At 41.4% G+C, this 22,573-nt stretch overlaps 1 protein-coding gene across 6 annotated transcripts in view; it reads right to left on the bottom strand.

Moving 5' to 3' along the window:
• Window positions 1-3,848: 3,848 nt before the first annotated feature.
• CDC48B (cell division cycle 48B) overlaps window positions 3,849-22,573 on the bottom strand; it is a 205,885-nt gene continuing 187,160 nt past the window's right edge. For 5 of the 6 annotated variants that reach the window (XM_087669709.1, XM_087669707.1, XM_087669710.1 and 2 more), the window contains one exon: window positions 3,849-4,302. In XM_087669709.1, coding sequence (XP_087525835.1) covers window positions 4,009-4,302 — 294 coding nt within the window. In that variant the 3' untranslated portion in view covers window positions 3,849-4,008. Of the gene's footprint in view, window positions 4,303-7,968; window positions 8,139-22,573 lie in introns of all 6 variants that reach the window. The other variant, XR_015689157.1, reaches the window with a different exon arrangement.

Raw genomic sequence — 22,573 nt, 5'->3', positions numbered from 1 at the left:
GAGAAGAGAAGAGAATAAGAGAGGAGAAGATGGAGAGCTTCTTCACCACGGTCCCTCACCCTCACACACTCACTCCCTCACACTCAATGCAAGTCTTGAACACTTTAGCCAAATCGATAAATCAACATCTTCAAATCTTTTCTGCTTTCTTGATTCATATCTCTAGAAGAATACAAATCATACACACCCACACACAAATACATAACATATAGAAATCTAAATGACACCCCACTTAGGGAGAATGAAAAGGGATTTCATTAAAGCTCAACCACTAATTATATTTAGAAAGAAATCATCAATGAAGATGTTATCTATGGAAAGAGATTCATCTACAAATATATTGGGAGGATTTTGAAAGAATTGCACATAGCACATCCTCTCCACAAGGACAATATATTTGCTTGGAAGACAAAGAGCATGGAAATACAAGATATCTGATGAGGATCAATATCCACATTGACATTAATATACAACTTTGGTACTACATGTCCACCTTTCATGGAGGCATATATCCATGTCCATCTTGCATATATGTGTGTATCCATATCCACCATGGCATAGAAGTGGGTTTCTTGCCCCACCTTAGCATGAGGTGAGTTTCATGCTATACATCATCATTGATTCTCAACATCAAGGCTATGGATCCTATTTTCATGTACTCATAGTTTCTTGGACATTTTTTTCATATATGTGATAGTGAAGGCTTTGGCTTTGAGCATTTCATGTATTTCATGAGTATTTTATGTTTGTGAGATGCTACCTTTGTTACACTATCAAGGACTAGCTGAACCCTTATGAGCCAAGGATGGACTTCCTAGAAGGCCTTGATGCTAGATAAGGGCAAAATTGGTGGATCAGATTAAGGGGTGAAATGTTGGATTAGAATTGTATCTTGAAGAAGGTTTAGAAAAAATAAAATCATTTTGCAAAATAACACAAAATGAGCAAGAGAGAAAGTTATGATTTCTTGTCTTAAATCCACCATATACAATAGTTGCTAGCAGCATTAAATGCTCTAGATCTTATTGGTAGCAATCATTAACGTCTAAGAAGTAGTTGGCCAAATCTGAAATGTCTCTAGAATCAAAATTGCAACCAAACTTTTATTTATCAACTATTGTCAATGTGTATTAATTGATAGAGTTGGATAGTTCAAAAAAATGGGTAGAACTTGAGCTACACCTTTGTTTGCATAGTTTTTTGATTCAAATTGAAGCTCTTGATCCCGTCGAGACAAGTATTCAATACTATAATATATTTAAAGAAAAAACTCCCACAATATAAAATTTGAACTTGAATTGTGTAGTCCTCTTGTCTAGACTTGTAAGAGCCATGTTTTAAGCTATGGATGGTACACAAAGCCTAATTTAAGTCACCAAACCTTGTAAGGACTCCAATAGGACATTTGGGTAACTTGTAGCACCTATGTGTAACCTCTTGGAATGAATAGAATCCTTGTGATGACATGTATACACCTTATAGTGCCCTCAAGATGCCCTTTTGATCTTGCTTTGATTTTCAAGTGTGCTTGAATCTTCCTCCATGTGTTGTACTTGTGTGGGGGATAAAATTACAAGCGAAGGCTTCCTACATAGCCTTCGAATCATTGGGATGTGTGCATAGTTCCTCCTCGGGTCCAGTTGTACACCCCTTTAGGATCTTCAATAGTGAGGTAGAATCACCTCTCTTTTGTATTGCTATCTCCCTTGACATCCACATTTTTTCCTCAATGGAAATGTTAACATAACATTGGTATACTACTCCATGCAAATAAGAATTGCGAAATTGCAATTGGAACTGAAAAGATGAATGAAATGGAGCAAAGATCAAGATAGAGAGCATCTCCTTGGATGAATGACTCATTGACCATATAATATACGTAGTCTCTTTCATAGAATTTATCAAGAATTCAACTAAGCATGGATTAAGGATCAGTAAGAAAATTTGTAGAGATAGAATCACTCTTGATTAGACCTTCCTGGATATGATTTGATCTCAATTACAATCCAACAGTGGAAACAAAAGGATTTTGACTCCCTGTTTTTTTTATAAAAGGTAAATTCTAGTAATGAATTAATGTAACATTTGATGAGAATCCGAGTTATTTAATCACTCTTAACAAGTGGATGAGAGAGAGAGGTTAAAAAGGGAAGAAGAATACCTCTTTCAAGAAGTTGATGAAGGCTTGAATGCTCCAAATGCTTGAGAATGCTCCTTGATAGCCATTATAGCTTGAAAGACAATTAATCTTCACTCCTTGATAGTCTTGAAACAATCTCCAAGTATCAAAGATAATTTATTGAAGCATTATGTCCATTTGCTCCAAATCTTGATTCCATGGGAGTTCTTTAACATCTAAATACTAGAGTGCAAAAAAAAGGAAGAGATCTTTGCTAGTTGCTTCCATGAAAACCGTTTGAAAGCTTGAAAGAAGAAAAAGAGAAAATGTGACTTTCAAAATTAGTTAGAACTTACTGTCCCACTAACCCCAATTAACCTTACTTCAAAATGCTTGTGAAAATGGTTGAAAATTGATCCAAAAGCAATTATTTTAGCTAGGGTGTTACCAAGATTTTTGAAGACTCATGTCAAAGCCTTCAAAGATAGTTATTACAGTGTATAAAAGACCCACAAGTCTCTACCATATGTTTGATATACCTATTGCCTTGGATTTTTGAGATGAAATAGAAAAATAGATACAACAAATTGAGAAATATCAAATGGATCAAAAGCCTAAGCTTTAATAACACGTGTAAGAAAGAGGCCTAAGAGGAGAGAAAATAGATAGAAGAGAAAGAAATTGAGTTCAAAGAAGAGAGTAGAATAAATGAGAGAGAGACAAGAGAGAGACATGTGAAAGCCATTAAAGTTGTGGAGAAGGTAGAAAATGAAGATGATTGTTATTGTTGAACATAATGCATGAAAAAAATAATGCTCTTTCACCTTATACACTCATGCCAATGCGACTAGATTATTTCCTATTTATTTTCTCTGGAATAATAATGTATTTTTCACTTCTTTATAGGTTTGAAGTATCTTTGACATGAGATTCACCAACGTATATACATGGATTTCATTTGTCTCTCTCTAAGCACATATAAAAGCACCCTAAAAGTCTCTCTTCTTGTCTTTCTCTCTCTCTTCTTGTCTTTCTCAACGAAGTACATATAAAAGCACCCTAAAATACTATTCATATACATTACAAAAATTAAAACATCTCAACGAACTTGGCTAATCTTATACTATTTGTTGCAGATATTCTTATTATGGGATGTAAGGGGATATCTATTCATTTTTTAAAATGAGCTTGGTCCTCCGAAGCACATGCCATCTAAAAGAGACATGAATCAACCATTCTATATGGAAACATTAGCTACTCTCTAGAGTCTTTGACATGCCCATGACAAAAATTTGAATACTTTGCAACATTGAATGGTTTATGGGTTGAGTTATATGGGCATGTTAGTTCAAATCTTGCACTCAATATCCCTCAAGATATAGTGAAATATCCATTTGTGAACAAAAGTGAGCTAAGCAATGTACTTAATCGAAAAAACCTTCAAACTTTGAGATATATATTGACATCTTACTCCAAAATTATTCATATATAACCTTAAATGAATTCTAGTAATCTAAGATCATCTTCAAGTAGCTCTGCTTAATATTTCAAGGGAACAATAACCAAATCTTGCATATTTATGCAAAAATGAATTAGCTAACTAGTTGTAACTAACAAAATAAGACAATAACTTCACTACGGCCAAAATAGCCAAAACAATTGCCTACAAGTGTCTAATATGAGCCCTAAGTTATATTAAAGTCCTTATAGACTTGTCATAGGCATATATGAGAGAGAGAGAGAGAGAGAGAGAGAGAGAGAAAGAGAAAGAGAGAGTTGTATAAGCATCCTTTTAGATGCCTCAAAGGCATATAGGACAAAGAGACACCCATCAATGTTTCAATTATAACCCACTTCGAAGGATATTTGGAATCCTGTTTGAATGATATTCAAGTTGAATGGAAGTAGGCATAGCTAGAGATCGTTGCTTCAGTCAATGATGGCCGTATTAGCTCCAGTGCAGAGGTAAAATGGCGAGCATGTACTGTATCTGCAGAAAGGTCCTCTCGCAGTGCTGCCACCCCTGCCTCGCTACAGAGGGCTTCAAGCTCTGCCCCTGTGAAAAGCCCCGTTTTTGAGGCTACAGTACGCAGGTCCACGTCTTCTGCCAGCTTCATGCTGCGTGTATGGACTCCCAGAATCTCCAACCTAGCTTCTTCATCAGGTGGCGGCACGTACAGGATCTGTCAGGCAACCCCATGAAACACTATTAGAACCTTCAGAGACAACAGAAAATTAGAGTAGAAGACTTGTATTTTGAATCACTTTAAAACAAAGTAGTTCTTATGTTGTTCTGGGGTGTGAATTTTGACTTTTTAATGGACTGTAAGTCCAACATTGGTTATGTTAGATTGAATAATGGTTTGAATCAAGTTTAAATTACGAATTCGATTTATTAAGGCAACTAATATATCACCCTAACATACATTTCTTCAAATATAACACATTATTTCTACAAATATAACAGAATTTTACTTTTGAAAAACAAACACGGATCTTAAAATTACATGGATTACATAATTTTGTGTTTGTTAACCGTTTGTTCCCATCCTAAAAATTACTTACATTACACTTCAAATTGCAAATGTCCCCAGCTGCCTCGATTCACCAGGCCATTTCTCAAGAGAGGTCTATGTTCGTCAACTCTTTATTGACCAAGTTTAAATATCAAATCCATTAGGGGAGAGCATCAAAGACTCTGCCATGAACATTTACATCCTGGAACTATCTCCCCTAATCAGAAAATGACAAGACTGGCAGTTATTAGAGGAGCAGGCATGGTGAGAGCCTCTAGAGAAGATCCATGCATTGGAGGGGTGTAGCATCTTCCACAGAATTTCTTGATACTTGAGACAGATTGCAATGGGGCAGCAATTTAGGGCCTTCCAGGTGACTTTGTTTGCAAGGATGATAACCCACAGGGACTGTCTAGAGGCACTTGGCTAGCAAGAGCCATCTTTTGTCAGATTCTTAGAGAATAGACACCAGACTCAACTTTCAAGAGATGTTGCATTTGAAGTTGCTCCCAGCCCATGATATTTGGTATAGTGTTCAAGAATGCTATCTTGGTAAAAGTATGCTACTCTATAAAGAATGCTCATAGTGACTCTTGGCTCTCATCCACATGACACTCCAGAGTTTCATCCCACCTATAGCCTACATAGAGGCATCCTATTTCGTACCCCACTTGTTCAGTTGCTCTTGCTTGGTGCTTCACTCTTGGCTCCAACTTAATGTGAGTGTTTGTGGTACCTTGCTTTGGGGTAACTCTAGTGTGATGATCATCATTATTAAGTTGCTTTCCTTTTGTCTTCATTGCTGTTGTATGTTTTACATTGCAATCCTTGTTACGAAGTGCATGATCGTCTCTCTCTCTCTCTCTCGCGGGTACTGATTCTGCTGGTTATGAAGAGCATCCCTTGAAGGAAGCAATCTTCCCAGAGCATCAAAACACAAGGCGGAATCAGAAACGCTTTTATCAACCACACCTACTCATGATGTATGAGATGATTGGGGCCTAGAATAAAATCCTTTTCTGCTTTGCTGAAAAGTTTTGAGTAACATTAGCTGAGGATGGATGCACAGGAGCTGAACGAGATTCTTGACAAGCATGATATTCAACCATAGTCACTCAAGGAGCTTCATTTGAAGCTTGTTCCGGATAAGTAGGAGGCAGGCTCATGCACTTACATATGCGTCTCAAACTCAAGATTCACACGATGCTGTGATACCTCAAAATCGTGATTACATTTAGATATGAAGTAACCCAGTTGACAACATCTAAAGCCATGCCCAGCAAATAGCCCCATTTCAACTCATAAATCAAGGCATGCAAACCAAGAGCTTCAAAACATATTTTAGTGGGAAGAGGTTTGCTTGTATCCCGCAACAATATGCCAGGCTCCACCAAAACCTGACCAAGAGAGCACAAAACCTAAGGAAGAAGCCACTAGAGATGCAAAGGGAAGGTTAGAACTTCCACCCAAATGAGACGTGCCTGCCTTAGGACATCTTGAAATTCCTCCATTGGGGGCCATGGGACAACATGAACTGGCAAACCATCCAAACACAAAGGGATGTTCTATATTATCTAATCACAAATTTCCAGGGTGTGAAAGAGAACCTCAAAGAACCCTTTCAGTCCATAAACCTCCTCAACCAAAGGAGCTTGGTCTTGTCCATTAACAGCTTCCTTACATAAATCATGACATAAAAGAAATGCCTCAAGCCATGCCCATATATGGCCAATGAGGACAGTTTGGCCTGTAAATAAAAGATGGCAGCCTGCTCTTGGAAGGCTACACTTTGCTGCAATACAATATCCTTCCCAACCCAAAACCGCCACTACATGCTCACCATCCAAAAAAGTAAATGCCTTGCCTTCATTTGCATGAATGTACTCACTCATCAGGTTGTTAGCTTGAGCTAGCATATACTGAAGTGTGTCACCCTTCTCTTGTAGAGGAGGACATTTACTTGGCTGTGTAAACTCACTCACGAATGTACTCACTCATCAGGTTGTTAGCTCGAGCTAGTCTATATTGAAATGTGCCACCCTTCTCTTGTAGAGGAGGACATTTAGTTGGCTGTGTGCACTCCGAAGCACTCAGCCCCAATGGATCAGCTGCTAACTTTTGGCACTTCCTACTTCATCTCCTTCTGCATCCTCGTGAATGTCATTAGCTCGAGACTCCACATCTAAATCCACACGTCCCCTATATAAAAGATGGCAGCCTGTTCTTGGAAAGTTACACTTTGCTGCAATACAATATCCTTCCCAACCCAAAACCACCACTACATGCTCACCATCATATAAAGCAAATGCCTTGCCTTCATTTGCATGAATGTACTGACTCATCGGGTTGTTAGCTTGAGCTAGCATATAGTGAAATGTGCCACCCTTCTCTTGTAGAGGACATTTACTTGGCTGTGTGAACTCACTCATGAATGTTCTCAGTCAGCAGGTTGTTAGCTTGAGTTAGCATATACTGAAATGTGTCGCCCTTCTCTAGTAGAGGAGGACATTTACTTGGTTGGTGAACTCCAAAGCACTCAGGCCCAATGGATGAGCCGCTAACTTTCAGCGCTTACCTACTTCATCTGCTTCTGCATCCTCGTGAATGTACTCAGCCAGAGACTCCACATGAAACTATGGTTGTTTGACCCCCCCAACCACCACCACCACCAAAAAAAAAGACCCCCCCAACCACCACCACCTAAAAAAAAGAAAAAAGCCCAACCACCACCCCAACCCACCACCACCAGCCAGAGACCCCCCCAACCACCACCACCACCACCAAAAAAAAAGAAAAAAGCCCACCTATGTGCTGATCAAGGAAATACATGTCAATGCAACAAGAAGTTTGCATGGTCTGCTTCAACTGGTCTACAGCACTCCTCACGCAGGCCCACTACAGGTCATGCAGGCAAAGATACTGGCTCTCTCTCTCTCTCCTGCTTGTCTGCCTGTGTGCTGATCAAGGAAATACATGTCAATGCAACAAGAAGTTTGCATTGTCTGCTTCAACTGGTCTACAGCACTCCCCACACAGGCACACTGCAGGTCACACAGGCAGCTACACTGGCTCTCTCTCTCTCTCTCTCTCTCTCCTCTGCTTGTCTGCCTGTGTGCTGATCAAGGAAATACATGTCAATGCAACAAGAAGTTTGCATGGTCTGCTTCAACTGGTCTACAGGACTCCCCACACAGGCACACTGGCTCTCTCTCTCTCTCTCTCTCTCTCTCTCTCTCTCTCTCTCTCTCTCTCTCCTGCATGTCTGCCTGTAGTCAGTCTCTCTTTTTTCATAATAGGTAATTGTATTAATTATGGAAAAAAGTACAAGATTACATGATTAGAAGGTGCAGGATGGCTCTAGGCCATCGTGCATGAACTCATTGTATAGAAGATCAAGTAACCAAAAGAGCATAAAGTCACAGCAAAGAAGCAGCAGAGATTGATGTATGCCAAGGAGCTAAATCCTCCCTAGGGAGAAGATCAGCATGCTGCACAATATCTACCTGCCAGTGTAGAAACCCCTTGAGTTTGGCTCTCTCTCTCTCTCTCTCTCTCTCTCTCTCTCTCTCTCTCTCTCTCGTTGACAGAGGAAGAGGCGGAGCAAACTTAGCAAGGGTGCTGATACTGATATTATTGTATGCAGATGATATTATTCTCATTTCAGATTCACCGGAGGGATTGTAGTGCCACTTAGATGTTTTGCACATCTTCTGTAGAGACAAAGACCTCACGGTAACCTTGGGAAGACCAAAACCATGGTTTTCAATACTTCAGCAGCATGGGTAACTAGATCCATGTACCAGTTCACATTTGGAGGAGACACAGTGGAGCATGTGAGGGCATATGTCTATCTAGGAGTTGCTTTCATTGGTCCACAATTTTCATTGACAGAGCTATCAGAGACACGTCTATCACGAGCCTATGTAGCATTAGGGTCACTAGAGAGCCAATGTGCTCACATACAGTTCCAAGAACCTCACATGAAACTATGGTTGTTTGACACCTTAGTCACACCTATACTACTATATGGAGCAGAGGTATGGGGTTGTAGTTTATACCATAGGCAGCTTAGCCCACTCATTGATCAAACTGGAATAAAGAGAGTTATTGCGATGGCCAAGATTGCATTGAAAGGCCATTGATGATGATCATAGCGCATCTGATTAGGAGCAAGCCCTCCATCCCACATCCCATTGTTATAGCACAGCTGGGGGTAGCATCTATAGTCACTAAGGCACTCTTTAGGGAAGTGACCTTTTGGCACAGATTATGGGAGCTCCCATGTCATAGATACTGCAGTTTGGCATTAACTTCATCTAGACATCTAGCAATAGAGAGTGAGAAGAATTGTTGGTTTTCACAGATGACTATTGTATGAGCCTACATGGCTTAGATATTGATCGCCTTCCACCTTTTGACCATAGCTTTCCTTGACTACTCTATACTTTCTCTCAACCGATCAGAGCTGAACTAGGTGATTAGAGCTGGTACCTTGAGGATTAAGACAATGAGGATATGGATCCACCCACCACTCCCTCTAGGATTGAGTATGGAGTTCTACTGGAGTCACTTCTTGTCTCTTTGATGATGGATTCCCTATTCAGCTAGCATACATGGTGGACACCCATCTCTCCCACAACATATGGGCCACTATCAGACAAATTCGCACCTCCTCCCATAGGCTACAGATGGAGGAAATACATGGACAGATACTCCAATAGAGGATAGGACTTGCTAGCTTTTAGAGGTTGAGACAAAGGAGCACTACATATGCAAATGTATAGTATACTATGACATATGAGGATGATACCACTACCTCTTCCATGATGGTTTTGGGCCTCTTTGTCATGTTATGGAGTACAAGGGCTAGAGATGCCTGGGTTTCTTCCTCCTGAAGCTCCAAAGGCGCCACATAGCACAACTGCGAGATGGGGGGCCGGTTCACCTTAAGGGACCCATACAAAGAGCAATGTAGACTTTTATCACAAATCTTATCCTATTGATACTACTAGCCTAGTAGAGATAGAGCCACCTTCCTAGACACATCCCATTCTATGTTGTGGAGTCACATTAGATAGAGCTATTTCACTTCATCAAGCACGATGACCCCATCTACTAGGACCATGCTTGAGGAGGTCACACCACAATCGGATCAAAGGCACTGTCTTGAGACACTGAAGGCTCACCACCAAGCATATTACTGGAGTAGTTAGGGACCACATCATAGCTGAGATCATGTGCAGATCTTGAGATCAACTACAGCCTATAGTCTCCACTACATTTTCTATGCATAGTTTTGTTAGATTTGGTTTTGATTTTTCTTTCTACCGATGAGATAACACTAGACATGGCTCTACTCTAGCACAGTCCCATTGTACAATTATTCTCAGCATTGTTTCATAGGCCACTTACTTATTTTCATGTTATCTCCATCTTATTGATGAGATAACATTAGACATGGATGTACTTTGGATTTTGTCTCAAAGGCCACATTGGCCTTATGTAGACATCTTTTTTTTTTCTTTCTTTCTTTCTTTCTTTTTGTCTCTCCCTCCCCCGAACCCACTCTCCCTCCCCCCAACCCACTTTCCCCTCAGGGTTGGGCACTTGTTTACGTGTCTATCTACGTGTGTATCTTACGCATGTCTGTGTGGAAGCTTGTATGGGGTATGCGCTTGTTTATAGGACTATACACCTGATTATTCACATGCGTACAGGTACATGCATTTGTCTACAGGGTAGCATGCCTATTAGAAAGTTATTGCAACGATCTCATCAAAGGCTATGATATCGAGGTTGGGCATCTTTGTCATGATAGACATGGCTCTCTCTCTCTCTCTCTCTCTCTCTCTCTCTCTCTCTCCCCCCCAATAATGGGTAAATTATATTATATCAAATCACAAAAGGCGTACAAAGTCAGATGAAATGAAACACAAAAAATCATGAAAAAAAAGTAAATTCCTAGAGAAATGAAGTACCTTTCGAGAGACCCTAGGTGGTGTTGCCCTTCTCAGCAAACAACTCATTATCGCATATAAGCAAGTGGTATATCTCATTGATTGAAGCACGGCCAAATGCAACTGACCATTAAGCATCCAATCTTGCCAAGGGGCGTCTTGGTCCAAAGGGGGGAAAGAGGGTTGAGATGGAGTCCCACAAATGACAATGGCCTCTAGGAACATGAAAGTAGCGTGAAACTAACTTGAAAGACATGACAGCCCCATGTGCAAGTAAAAGTGTATAGATAATAGTGGCCAATCCCAAGCATGCCATCCTATTCAACATTGACCTTTGTTCTTGTTTGCCTTGCCAGGTGAGAAGTTTTGAAACAACCAACACTTCAGCTCTTAGGCAGTTTATTGTCTCTCGATTCAGAAGTGGGTGCCAAGAAGATTTAGCAAGGATCGATTTCCAAGAGTGGATCAAACGATTCAAAATCATGGAACACTTTAAGATGAAGAGACTGTTTAGCATTAATGACATGCCACCATGCAGCAAAAATCGAGTAAAGTCATTTATAAAATTCACAAAATAGTAACATCCTCCCAATGACTTTGTTTCCATAGGTCCACATACATCTGAATGCACTAATTGCAACCTAGCTGTTGCTCTAAAAGCAACATCACGGGGAAAAGAAAAACGATGCATTTTCCCTAAAATACATCCTTCACACAAGTGCTCAGGTGGTCTCTCCAATAGAGGTAATCCATCTAGTATCTGCGTACGCTATAAGAGCATCAAGCTGCCAAAGTTCACATGCCCCATCCTAGCATGCCATAACTCTGCATGTATCATAGCTAGAGTAATAGTGGATGTCAAATACACTGACTGATCAATTGAAAGAGCATCCAACTCATATAACCCATGACATAAAGTGCCTGTCAAGACCAAAGTCATGTGTTTGTCTCTCACCATGCATCGGTCATCATCAAATGTGACCTACAATCCACAACGTGCCAAAGAAGAGATAGAGAGCAAATTCTTCTTTATGCCTGGCACAAATAAAGCATCTTGTAGGTGGAGAATAGAGCCATCAATGGTTGTGAGCACAATCTCCCCAATACCTCTAACAGGGTACGATGCATTGTTGGCACACTGTACAGACTTGCCAACTAGAGTTGCATGAACAGATGCAAATAAATCTTTACGAGATATAATATGCCTAGAAGCACCACTATCAAAAAACCAAGTGCCTGCATCCTCAGTAGAGCTAAATGCTCGATCTACCCAAGAGGTGTCATAATTGCATGTATAAAAACAATAGTCTCTGTTTGCAACAAAGGGCGCGAACTCAGTAGCACTGGAAGGAGTATCAGAAACAAACATTTCTGACTCATTTTTCTTCTTTTTGGCAATGCGCTTTCTGCACTCAGTGATGTAGTGGCCTGGCTTCTTGCAATAATGGCATTTGTCCTTTTTGGCTTGCGTGCCCCCTTGTTTTTTATTTGCCTGTGATGTGCCAGAAGTCCCAGAATTCTGCGGAACATTTTTCACTTGGCTGCCTTTGCCCTTCTGTCTAGCCATAAAAGCCTGCTCAAAGGCTATAGCATCCACACCACTATTCCTTCGTGTTTGCTCCTCCTCTAGAAGTAAACTGACTAACTGAAGAAAAGTGATTGGCTGCGCAGCAATCCTCATGGTGAGATTTAAGGCTGTATGAAAAGCCAAGTATGAAGGAGGTAATGAGTTCAAAGTGGTAGATATCATTTGTGCATCCGAATAGTACTCATCAACATTCATGAGTTGCTCTCGCAAGTCTTGAATTTTGTTCAAGTGATCCTGAATAGAATCACCTTCATCCATTTTCAATGTGTCTAGCTCTTTCTTTAAGAAAGAGATGCGAGTCTCATTCTTGCGTGCAAACATCTGCTTCAAAGTTAGCCAAGCTTCTTGTGAAGAAGCTGCTGAACGAATATGGGGGATGATTGACTGCTGAATTGTCAATGCAATTAGCGACAAAGCCTGTGCATCCCGTGTATCCCATGCTTTTTGAGCTGCTGTTCTTTAAGGAAGTGGCTGAAGTGGAGCAGGCTGAGGTGCCCGTGGTGCATGTCCTCCTGGAGGAGGAGTAGCTGGAGCCACAACTCCAGGTCGAGCTTCTTCTCCACTGACATAATCCCAAAGATTTTTGGCCACAAGTATATTCTTCATCATGAAGGACCAAAGTAAATAGTTATTTCCATCCAATCTGTCCTCCTTGAATACATAGGTGAAAACATCTCCTCCCTGATTTGCCATGATTTTTCAATTACCAAACAATGCAAAAGAGCAATGTCGAAGCAGAACTTCACTGGAAATCTGAAAATTTCCAAAAATTGCAGGAAATAACTTTCTGCAATTGGTATATGGAGGTGCACTTTGTCAAAACTGTCTATTATGCAAGTAGTCCAACGTGCAATCAGTGTTCTACAACACTGTACCAGCAAAATCCCCTAAATTTCTTGCCCCAAATTTGTCCAAAATAGTCTATTAGTGACTGAGACTGCAATACATGTGCCAATGTTCTCAAAAAACACAAAAGCTCTAAAATTTTTAATAAATTTTCCTAGAAATTTGCATCAACCATGTCTGGGACACGTATTCACAGTTCTGTGTTTGCCCAGGCTGAACTCCCTCTCTCTAGAAATGAATTCTGTGATTAAAAAAAGTTAAAATTAAAAAAAAAACCTTTGAAATGTCAAGTTTACAAGCTAGTAGCCACGGGCACAGGTACAAGCGCAAGCGCAAGTAGATACAAGCGGCGCAGGTACAAGCGCCAACGAAAGTAGATACAAGCGGCGCAAGTATAGGTGAGCTGACAGGATAGCGTGAGACAGACAGGCAGCACAGGGCATGAACTGGTGTGGCGGCGCACAAACCAGACGGTGGCAGTTCTTAGGCACAGGCGGCGTGCGCTTGAGATCCAAGTGGACGGACGGCTCAGGCGATGTCAGAGACGAGCAGCATGGTCGTTGATCAAGGGCGGTGCTGCAGTAGACGAAGTGCGAACTGTAGAGAAAGGTTAGGCACGGAGATCGAGGCAGACAGTCATTACGCTCAGTGAGACAAACAGAGAGAGTACCAGTGAGCAGAGTAGTAAGTAAACACGTTTTTCGATACAATGACGAGTGTACCACTTTAAATTTTTTGATAGATATATGTATGAAAGTACAATGTGCTAGTGGCCCTTTATTTCCAGCAACCTCCCACCTAAAGGCAATGTGCCTTAAGAGGAAAAAAGAATCAACTAAGTCTAGGTATGTACAAAGCTGAAATAAATATATCTATCCAACTCCCATCATCTGTCGGCAATGAGCAAACCGCTCTGCTGGAAGACCCTTCGTGAGAAGGTCTGCAGGGTTATCATTTGTATGCACTTTGACAAGCTCAATGCTCTTGCTGTCAAGTACATCTCTAATGAAGTGGTACTTCACCTGTATGTGCTTTGTCTTTGCATGAAAGACACGATTCCGTGCTAGCATGATAGCACTCTGACTATCACAATGGAGAACAGGTAACTCTGTGATGCCAAGCTCTCCCACCAGACGTAAAAGCCATAAAGCCTCATTGCATGCCTTAGTGGCAACTACATACTCTTTCTCTGTAGTAGACAATGCAACACACTTTTGTAGCCTGGAGATCCAAGAGACTGCTCCTCCTGTGAAAATAAACACATACCTAGAAGTGGACTTTCTGCAGTCCGCATGACCAGTATAGTCTGCATCCGTAAAGCTAACAACAGATGCCTTCTACTTTCCAAAGCAGATGTACAACTCCTTTGTGCCTTTGAGGTATCTCATAATACCTTTCACTGCATCCCAATGCTTCTTGCCAGGGGTTGCCATGTATCTGCTAACCACTCCCACTGCAAAAGCAATGTCAAGACGTGTAGCAACCATAGCATACATCAAACTGCCAATAGCTGAAGCATATGGTATCTTGGCCATTTCAACCTTCTCATCATCAGATGTAGGACTGTCCTTTGCACTGAGTTTCACATATGGAGGCAATGGAACCCCAATTGTTTTCCCCCCCTCCATATTGAAACGCTGCAAAACTTTGGAGATATACTCCTGCTAAGATAGATAGAGTAAGCCTTTAGATCTATCTCTGAGTATTCGCATGCCAAGAATGTGATTTGCATCACCAAGATCCTTCATGTCAAAGCTGCCATGAAGACTTTGCTTCAATGAATCCAAGGCATGAGTATCCCTGCCAGCAATCAACGTGCCATCAACATACAAAACCAAGATAGTCAGGGTGCCATCTGCTGCCTTCTTGTTATACAAGCAGTGATCCACTTCACTTCTATGAAAGCCTTGGGATTGCATGAATGTATCAAACTTATGATACCATTCTCTTGGTGCTTGTTTCAACCCATACAAACTCCTTTTGAGTTTACATACCATTTTTTCTTTCCCTTGTTCAACAAACCCTTCAGGCTGCTACATATATATGTCTTCATACAGATCACCATGTAAGAACGCAGTCTTTACATCCATTTGTATGAGCTCCGTATCCTCAACTGCAACCAAATCCAAAATGATTCTCAATGTAGTCATCTTGACTACAGGAGAGAAAATCTCATCAAAGTCAATTCCATGCTCTTGCTTGTACCCCTTTGCAACCAATCTTGCTTTGTACTTTGGTGAGGAACCAGAAGTGACCTTCATTTTGTAAACCCATTTGCATGGAAGGGTTTTCTGCCCTTTAGGCAACTGCACCAAGTCCCAAGTGCCATTTTTTTCAAGAGATTCCATCACTGACAACATGGCTTTATACCATTTCTTGCTGTCTTGTCTATCCATTGCTTCCTTGAAGCAAGGCGGTTCACCACAGTCTGCCAACATGACATACTCAGCCACATTAATTGCACTAGGAACAAATCTGTCAGGTTGTCTAGTAGCCCTAGACGATCTCCTAACCCAATGGTCATTGTTTGCTGGCTGTTCCTGCAAATTTCCATTTTCAGCATGCTGTCCTGGCTGTTCTTGCACATGTAATGGCTCATTTTCATGAGCAATAGCTGGCTGATCATTTCCTGTATTTACAGGTTCATTTACAGCAGGTATTTGCTGCTGTGCATCGGGCACATTTTGCTGTCCAAAAGGTATTTCTTCCCGGAATACAACCCTACGGACCTCCTCAGTCTTTTCGGGCTGTTTGTGCATGCAATCTTCCCGAAAGATAACGTCATTGCTGCATACTGTTTTCCTTTTCTCGGGATCCCACGATTTATATCCCATTTCACCCTCGTCACCATATCCTGAAAATGCATTTACAGGACTTTGGCTCAAGTTTGCTGCGTTTTTCTTTACGAATGTGCACAAAAGCCTCGCAGCTAAACACTTTCAGATGAGCATATGAAGGTGGCTTGCCCGACCGCGCTTCTTGGGGAACTCCCCCCCCCCCCCCCCCCCCGAAAGACCTGTTTGGTGACCGATTAATCAAGTGAACGGCTGTCATACAGTTCTTCTAGTCTAGTCCATATAGCATATGCAAAATCCAAACCTTCAATATTGAAGAGCAAGGCATCAGAAATCGATAGCTCTATGGTTGAGCATGCAAGCTCATTCAACTCATCCCAATCATCCTGATCCATGTCCGCAGGCTTTGCCCCTTTAGTTTTGATCGGCTTTGCCTGCTTCTTTTGTAACAGGATATTGTAGCACTGTTTTTGCCAAACTGCAAAGTTATGTGCACCTTCAAGCTTCTTTATATATGCATCAAATTACTGCTGTCATTGCTGGCAGCCATGGTTTTCAGCCCAAATGTAACCAAAAAACCAGTAAATGCAGGCCCAAATTGTCACCCAAGTGACCAAGGTACAAACAGGTACCAATCAGCAAAAAATGACCATGCAAAAGTACAGATTTCAGATTTGTAATTAAGTTTTCAGAAGCACCAAACTAAGTGCTACAGCATTATCCAACTGATTACAGCTGTTCCAAAGGGCATGTGCATCACATTACATGAGAAATCCCAAAATTTCAACTGTAACTTTTGTTGTACATGTACCCACGGGCATAAAATTCGACACAAACGGTCAAAAGCCCCAAAATTTTGCGCTCAAAGCATCAAACACACATCTGCATTTCCTCTGTCATACATAGGACTGTCCAATTTTGCCAAAATAAAGCAATTTCAGCAAAACCCCCAAATTTTACTAAGTGTTGATGTCCAAATTGCACGGAATTCAACCTGCATGTACATAAAATGAGCAAATACTGCACAAATTTTGCCCAAATCGCAAAAGCCCCAAATTGCACGGGGTCCAATGTGCCTCAATGTCAAGAAATTGGATCAATTCCAGCCCAATTTGTGCATGTACATGAAAAGCCCCAAATGTCGGGGACAAAATGTCACAAATTCATGCAATTTCTGAGACAAATATCAATGTTGCATGTTGCTCGCACCAAATTTGGACAAATCCCCAAATTTTCAAGTCCTGCGTGCACTAATTTCAGTGAAATTAAAAGAACTTCATTAAAATGTGAAAAGCCCCAAAATTTCCGGGCAAATGTGCACCGACTTTGCAATTTCTGAGTCAGATTGTCCAATTCTGTGTTGAGATCCCCAGATTCGAGAAAAGCCCCAAATTTTTGAGCCGATTTTGCACAGATCTGGGATCTTGTGCTTACGTGCACAAAACCTTGTCAGTGGGTATAAGCAATTTTTTTTAAAAAAAAGAAAAAGTTCTGACAAAAAGGTTCTAATGGGTTCGTTGACCCGCTAGGCCTCACCGTGAGCCTAGAACCCCGCCGGCTGGTTGCGCTCGTCAGCACCCGCTGCAGTCGCGTCGCTGATTGTCATGCCGCCTGTTCGCCGTTCGCGCTGGCCACTCCTGTCGCCCGTCATGCAGCTGCTGCACCCATCACTAGTCATGCAGCCGTCACGTGACACTGCCGCCCTGGCAGTACGTCAATCGCCTCCCACACACACGTCTGTCAGTCACGTGGCAGCCGTATTCTGTCCGCCTGGCAGCACGTCAGGTGGCTAACTCATCGAGAAGGTCGCCTGTTCTCCCTACCCGTCGCATGCTCATCAGCCCGTCAACTACGCGTTGCTCTTGTCAATTGCCTCTCAACTGCTACTCGTCGGACTCCTGCAACACACGAGTCTACCTGCAACCTGCCCGTTGCTCTTGCAGTATCTTGGTTGTCTCTTGCTAGCTCTGATACCAGTTTGTAGGGAAAGGTTAGGCACGGAGATCGAGGCAGACAGTCATTACGCTCAGTGAGAGAGACAGAGAGAGTGCGAGTGAGCAGAGTAGTGAGTGAACACGTTTTTCGGTACAATGACGAGTGTACCACTTTAGGTTTTTAGATAGATATATGTATGAAAGTACAATGTGCTAAGGGTGTGTTCACACCCGTGCACATATAAAAGGCACAATGGCCCTTTATTCCCAACACGAACAGGCGCAGGCGGCACACCCAAGGCGTGGCGGCTCACACACAGGCTGTAAGGCGACTGCAGGGTGTCGCAGCTACCAAGTATCACAACAGGCAGAGCTGTCGATGCAGTTGATAGAACTGCATAAAGCGTTGACGGGAGGTGTTGTGCAAGGCACAGGGGCAAGGTGTCTCTTGCTGGAGTGACAGGTTCTGATGCACTTGTCGGCTACTATTGCTAACAAGCAGCTGACAGGTTTAGGATTGAGCACAGTGAGAAGTCTCAGCTGAACACAGAGCAGACTGATCGGGAACTCTCGGAGGTTGAGCAGAGCAGAGCCTAAGCTCTGATACCAAATGTGAGAGAGGATGGCAGGATCGAAGCTCAGCACAGAAAACAAGAGACACTAGAGAGTGAAGCATGACACCCAATGCAATAGACTGAAAGAGTGTAAACTGAAAGTACAAGGTATAACCCTTAAACCTTAGGATTGTAGGGGGGTGTTCACACCTGAACACGGTAAGTGCCCGTAAGTGTGTGTCATAAGCACATACGAAATAATACCATAAGTCTGGGGGAAAAAACCTCTCCTACCAAGAGTAAAAAGTGCCCCAGTGTCCTACTGATCGACACTCCTATGTGAGCGTAGGCGTGAGGCGTGAGTGAAATACCCAACAACTATTAGATGATCAAGAGGCAACTAGAGGCAAGTGACAACAAGTTTGTGGCCCACAAGGCTAAGCAACTATATGTGAGCTCCTGTTGCTGGTGGGCTCTAATAATTCAGCCATTTCCAACAAAGAAGCGGTAAATTTTAGCACTTTCTCATAATAAAATTCAGAGATTTCTCTCTCCTCGATGATAAATCCCTTAGTAGATGTCAACCATTTTCAAGCCCTCAAAAATTGTGTTTTTGCTGCTATAAATCCCAATTTACAAGAGATATGAGGGTTTAACAGCCACTTCTGGTCCCATGCTAGAAAATTGAAGGCTTAGTACTTGGAATTAGTAGCTAGATTTCAAGGGATCACAGAGATTTCAAGAAGCCAGCCATCTCAATTGAATTTGGGGCTAGATTTGACCAGCTAAGGGTTAATAAGCGGCCAATCCCTTGTCAGATCGAGGGGAAATTGATAAGAAGGCTTGCTGGTCGTTTTTGACAGCAAGAGATATTCAATACTGAAGGAGATTGGAGCAAAATCTCACTGTACTTCATTTAATTTGAATAGGACCTAAAGAAATACCACAAGGACACCAATTTTGGGGCTATTTGGGAGTTTATTGTCCAAGATTGATTGGTATAATTTGTATTTTAGTTTATGTGAATGTTATGCTTGCTGTAATTAGTGTCAAATTTCAATCTAGGTCATTACCACTCTTTCGCTGAAAGGAAGGCTGATTTCATGGTTCCATTGACAGGATGCTATCAACTCCCTCAATTGGTGGGCGCACGGCACCTGATTTGTAATCAGCTAAGCATTACACCTAAACTTGGACAAGGCACTCAGCATTGGCAGCAAGTAGTCAATGTTAATTGAGACCAAAATGCAAGTTAATGTAGCTAATGACCTACAAGAGGAAGATGAATTTGATGACCAATCTAAGGATCAACTAAGGACAGCAACTGAAATGTTTGTGCCATTAGCAAATGATCCTCAATTTATGCACATTTCAAACTCTCCAAAGAAGCGTAACAAACGCAAGAAGAGGAAATTGTCTTTAAGAGCTTCAAGACAGCAAGATATACCAAAGGAAGAGCCAAGGCAGCAACATGATGTTCCAAATGTAGGTAATGATCATAATCAAACGATGCTACTGGTGCAATTGATGCATATGCAAGGCCAACTTGGAAGTGCCAATACAATGCTTTTTGGATAGCAAGGCTTCCATGCTAATGTAGGGCACTCTAGGTACTTTGGTAATGGTTTTCTTTTCCAAGCAATGGCTGGTAATGCTTCAGCCATGGGGATGCAAGGACCAAATGGATGCAGCCACCTATGCATGATAATGGAAAACCCAATGTATATCAACGTTGACATGATACTAGGGCACAAATTGGCATGTATGGTAATGCCTTTGCTAACCCTAGTGCATTAGGAACTCATGGTATCAATGCTGGTAATGCAGATGCTTAATATAGTGCTACTAGTCATGAAGGAAATATAGCCAATGTATCATTTTTGGCAACAATGTGAAAGATACAAGGATCTATGTGATCCATAGGTAAAAAGGCCTAGAGTCTAGTGCAGGTTTTGGGGCATGAAAGTTAGAGGTAAACTCTCCATGTACTTACTGGTGAAGTTTTAGGATTGTTTCATATATGGAAGGATGCAAATGGATGGAGGAGGTGGGGGACCTAGCAAATCATCCTCACTGATGCACTTTACATTGATATGTTTCAATTAGAGCTGATTTTGGATTGGACTCATTCAACTTCAGCAAAGCAAAGGTCCAAAGTACTGCCTGATGCTCAAGAGGGAGGTTGCATGTTCACTTCCCTAGTGATGAGCAACTTAGTTATGTTGTTGATCTCAGATTTAATTGGTTTGCATCTAGGGTACTACTATATGCTGACAATGTCTATCATTGGGATCACTATTCAATGTACTAGTCATTGTGAGTTGGTATACATAAGTATCATGTGCTACATCATTGCTATGAGGCATTGGTTATGCCTAGTTTATCCATTACTTTGCCTTGGATTGCTACATCATTGCTATGAGGCATTGGTTATGCCTAGGTGGTCAAAATAGTGTTGGGATTTGGCATGTGGAGCATACCCCTTATGGCTCTGATAGTGGTTATGATTCATGTGTGCTGATTGTAACCAGTTTAAGTGGCTGGAATTTAAAAAATGCAAAGGGCATAAACATGGTTAAGCAATAGGTGCACATGTTGTTTTAGTATGATGCCAATATGCATTTCCAATAGTGGCAACGCTTCTGACAAATTACAATGAAATGGAGGGCCGTTGGAAGAATTTCAAGGGGGAGGTCTGTCCACGAGGACATGGAATTCTAATGTTGTGTCTAGCTTAGGCATTAAATAATGAAATGTGCACATGTGATGTGAAAGTCACTTAAGTCACAATGACGGGCCAAGGACCCTGAGATATCAATTGGTGTCAAAAGGCAAAAGTTGTAATAAGTTACACTTGTCAGATACTCAATGGTGCCTAGTGTCAATTTTGGCCTAGAGCATTTAATTGGCCAATAAGTGTCAATGGTGGCACTAGGAACTAGGTATTAATTAACTAATTAATGTTAGTTTGAGTATTGTCAATTACTTGGGAGACAGAATGGCCTAGCCAATTCACTTGTGGATGGGCATATTTAATTTTTCTAGGCACGGACAAGGGTTGAAATTAATTTTCAAGATTATTAACTCTCAACATCAATTAAATGGCAAAAATATCTAATTAAAAGGCTACTACTTGGCAAAACTTGCCCATGCAAGTGAGGGAAAGGCTATTAGAGATTGTTGGAGCCTCAATTCAACATTGTAGAAGTTGGAAGAGGAGGAGAGAGAGTTGCTACTCCAATTTTCCAACACTTGGTGATGAGGCCAGTCATTGGAGACTACATGATTATTAGGTACAAACAGTAATTAAATGGTAGCTTAAGTTATTTTAAAATATCGTACCATAAAAATGTGTTACTATATCATAAAATCAACCTAAAACATAGTTCTTTTTTATAAAATAGCATAGAGAAATTGTTTGAATCTCAAATAACCTAATCCCATGGGAGAATTATATTAGTATATGGAGCATTTAGCTCATCCCAAAGTGCACTTTGAACGGGAAAAAAAGCATCCATTACGTTTGTACCTTATGGTACTTATACATATGTATGGTACCTAAAGTACAATATGGTACAAACCCTTTCGTATAGGGTACTAGTGCAACTATGGGAGAGTAGGAGAGAGCTTCTGCCAGTTGATTAGGAGACCATTGGAGGCAAGTGATAGCCCTATAGACTATCTACAAGCACGTGACAGCAAGTTTGGGGCCCATTGGGGCAAGTGATTGCATGTAGGGGTAGGCAATTGCATGTTGGGCTCTTATTGGTGGAGGACTACAGTCATTCAGCCATTTCTAGTAGAGCAACAATAAATTTGAGCCCTTTCTAGTGATAGAATTTCAATATTTCTCTCTCCTCGGCTCTCTCTCTCTCTCTCTCCTGTACGAGAAATCCCCCAATAGATTTCAACCATGTTTAGGTCTTGGTGAAGAGCAATTGTGTTTTTGTTGCTGTAAACTAGTAGAAATTAGGGTTCAGCAGCCACTTCAAGTCTTGTGCTAGAAAATTGGACTTAGTACTTGGAATCAGTAGTTCGAGTTCGAGGAATCGCAAAGATTTCAAGAAGCCAGCCATCCCGATTGAATTCGGGGCTAGATTTGACCATCCAAGGGTCAATTAATGGCCAATCCCTTGTTAGATCAACGAGAAAATTGATAAGAAGGCTTGCTGGTCATTTTTGACAGCAAGAGACACTTGATAATGAACGAGATTGGAGCAAAATCGCACTATACCTCATCCAATTTTAATAGAAGCTAAAGAAA

Source organism: Lygodium microphyllum, chromosome 27 (assembly GCF_053477565.2).
Source record: "Lygodium microphyllum isolate KBCC chromosome 27, Lygodium_microphyllum_v1.1.10, whole genome shotgun sequence".
NCBI classification, from domain to species: domain Eukaryota; kingdom Viridiplantae; phylum Streptophyta; class Polypodiopsida; order Schizaeales; family Lygodiaceae; genus Lygodium; species Lygodium microphyllum.
The sequence above is the reverse complement of the archived record's forward strand: the minus strand, read 5'-3'. Positions and strand labels throughout refer to the sequence as shown.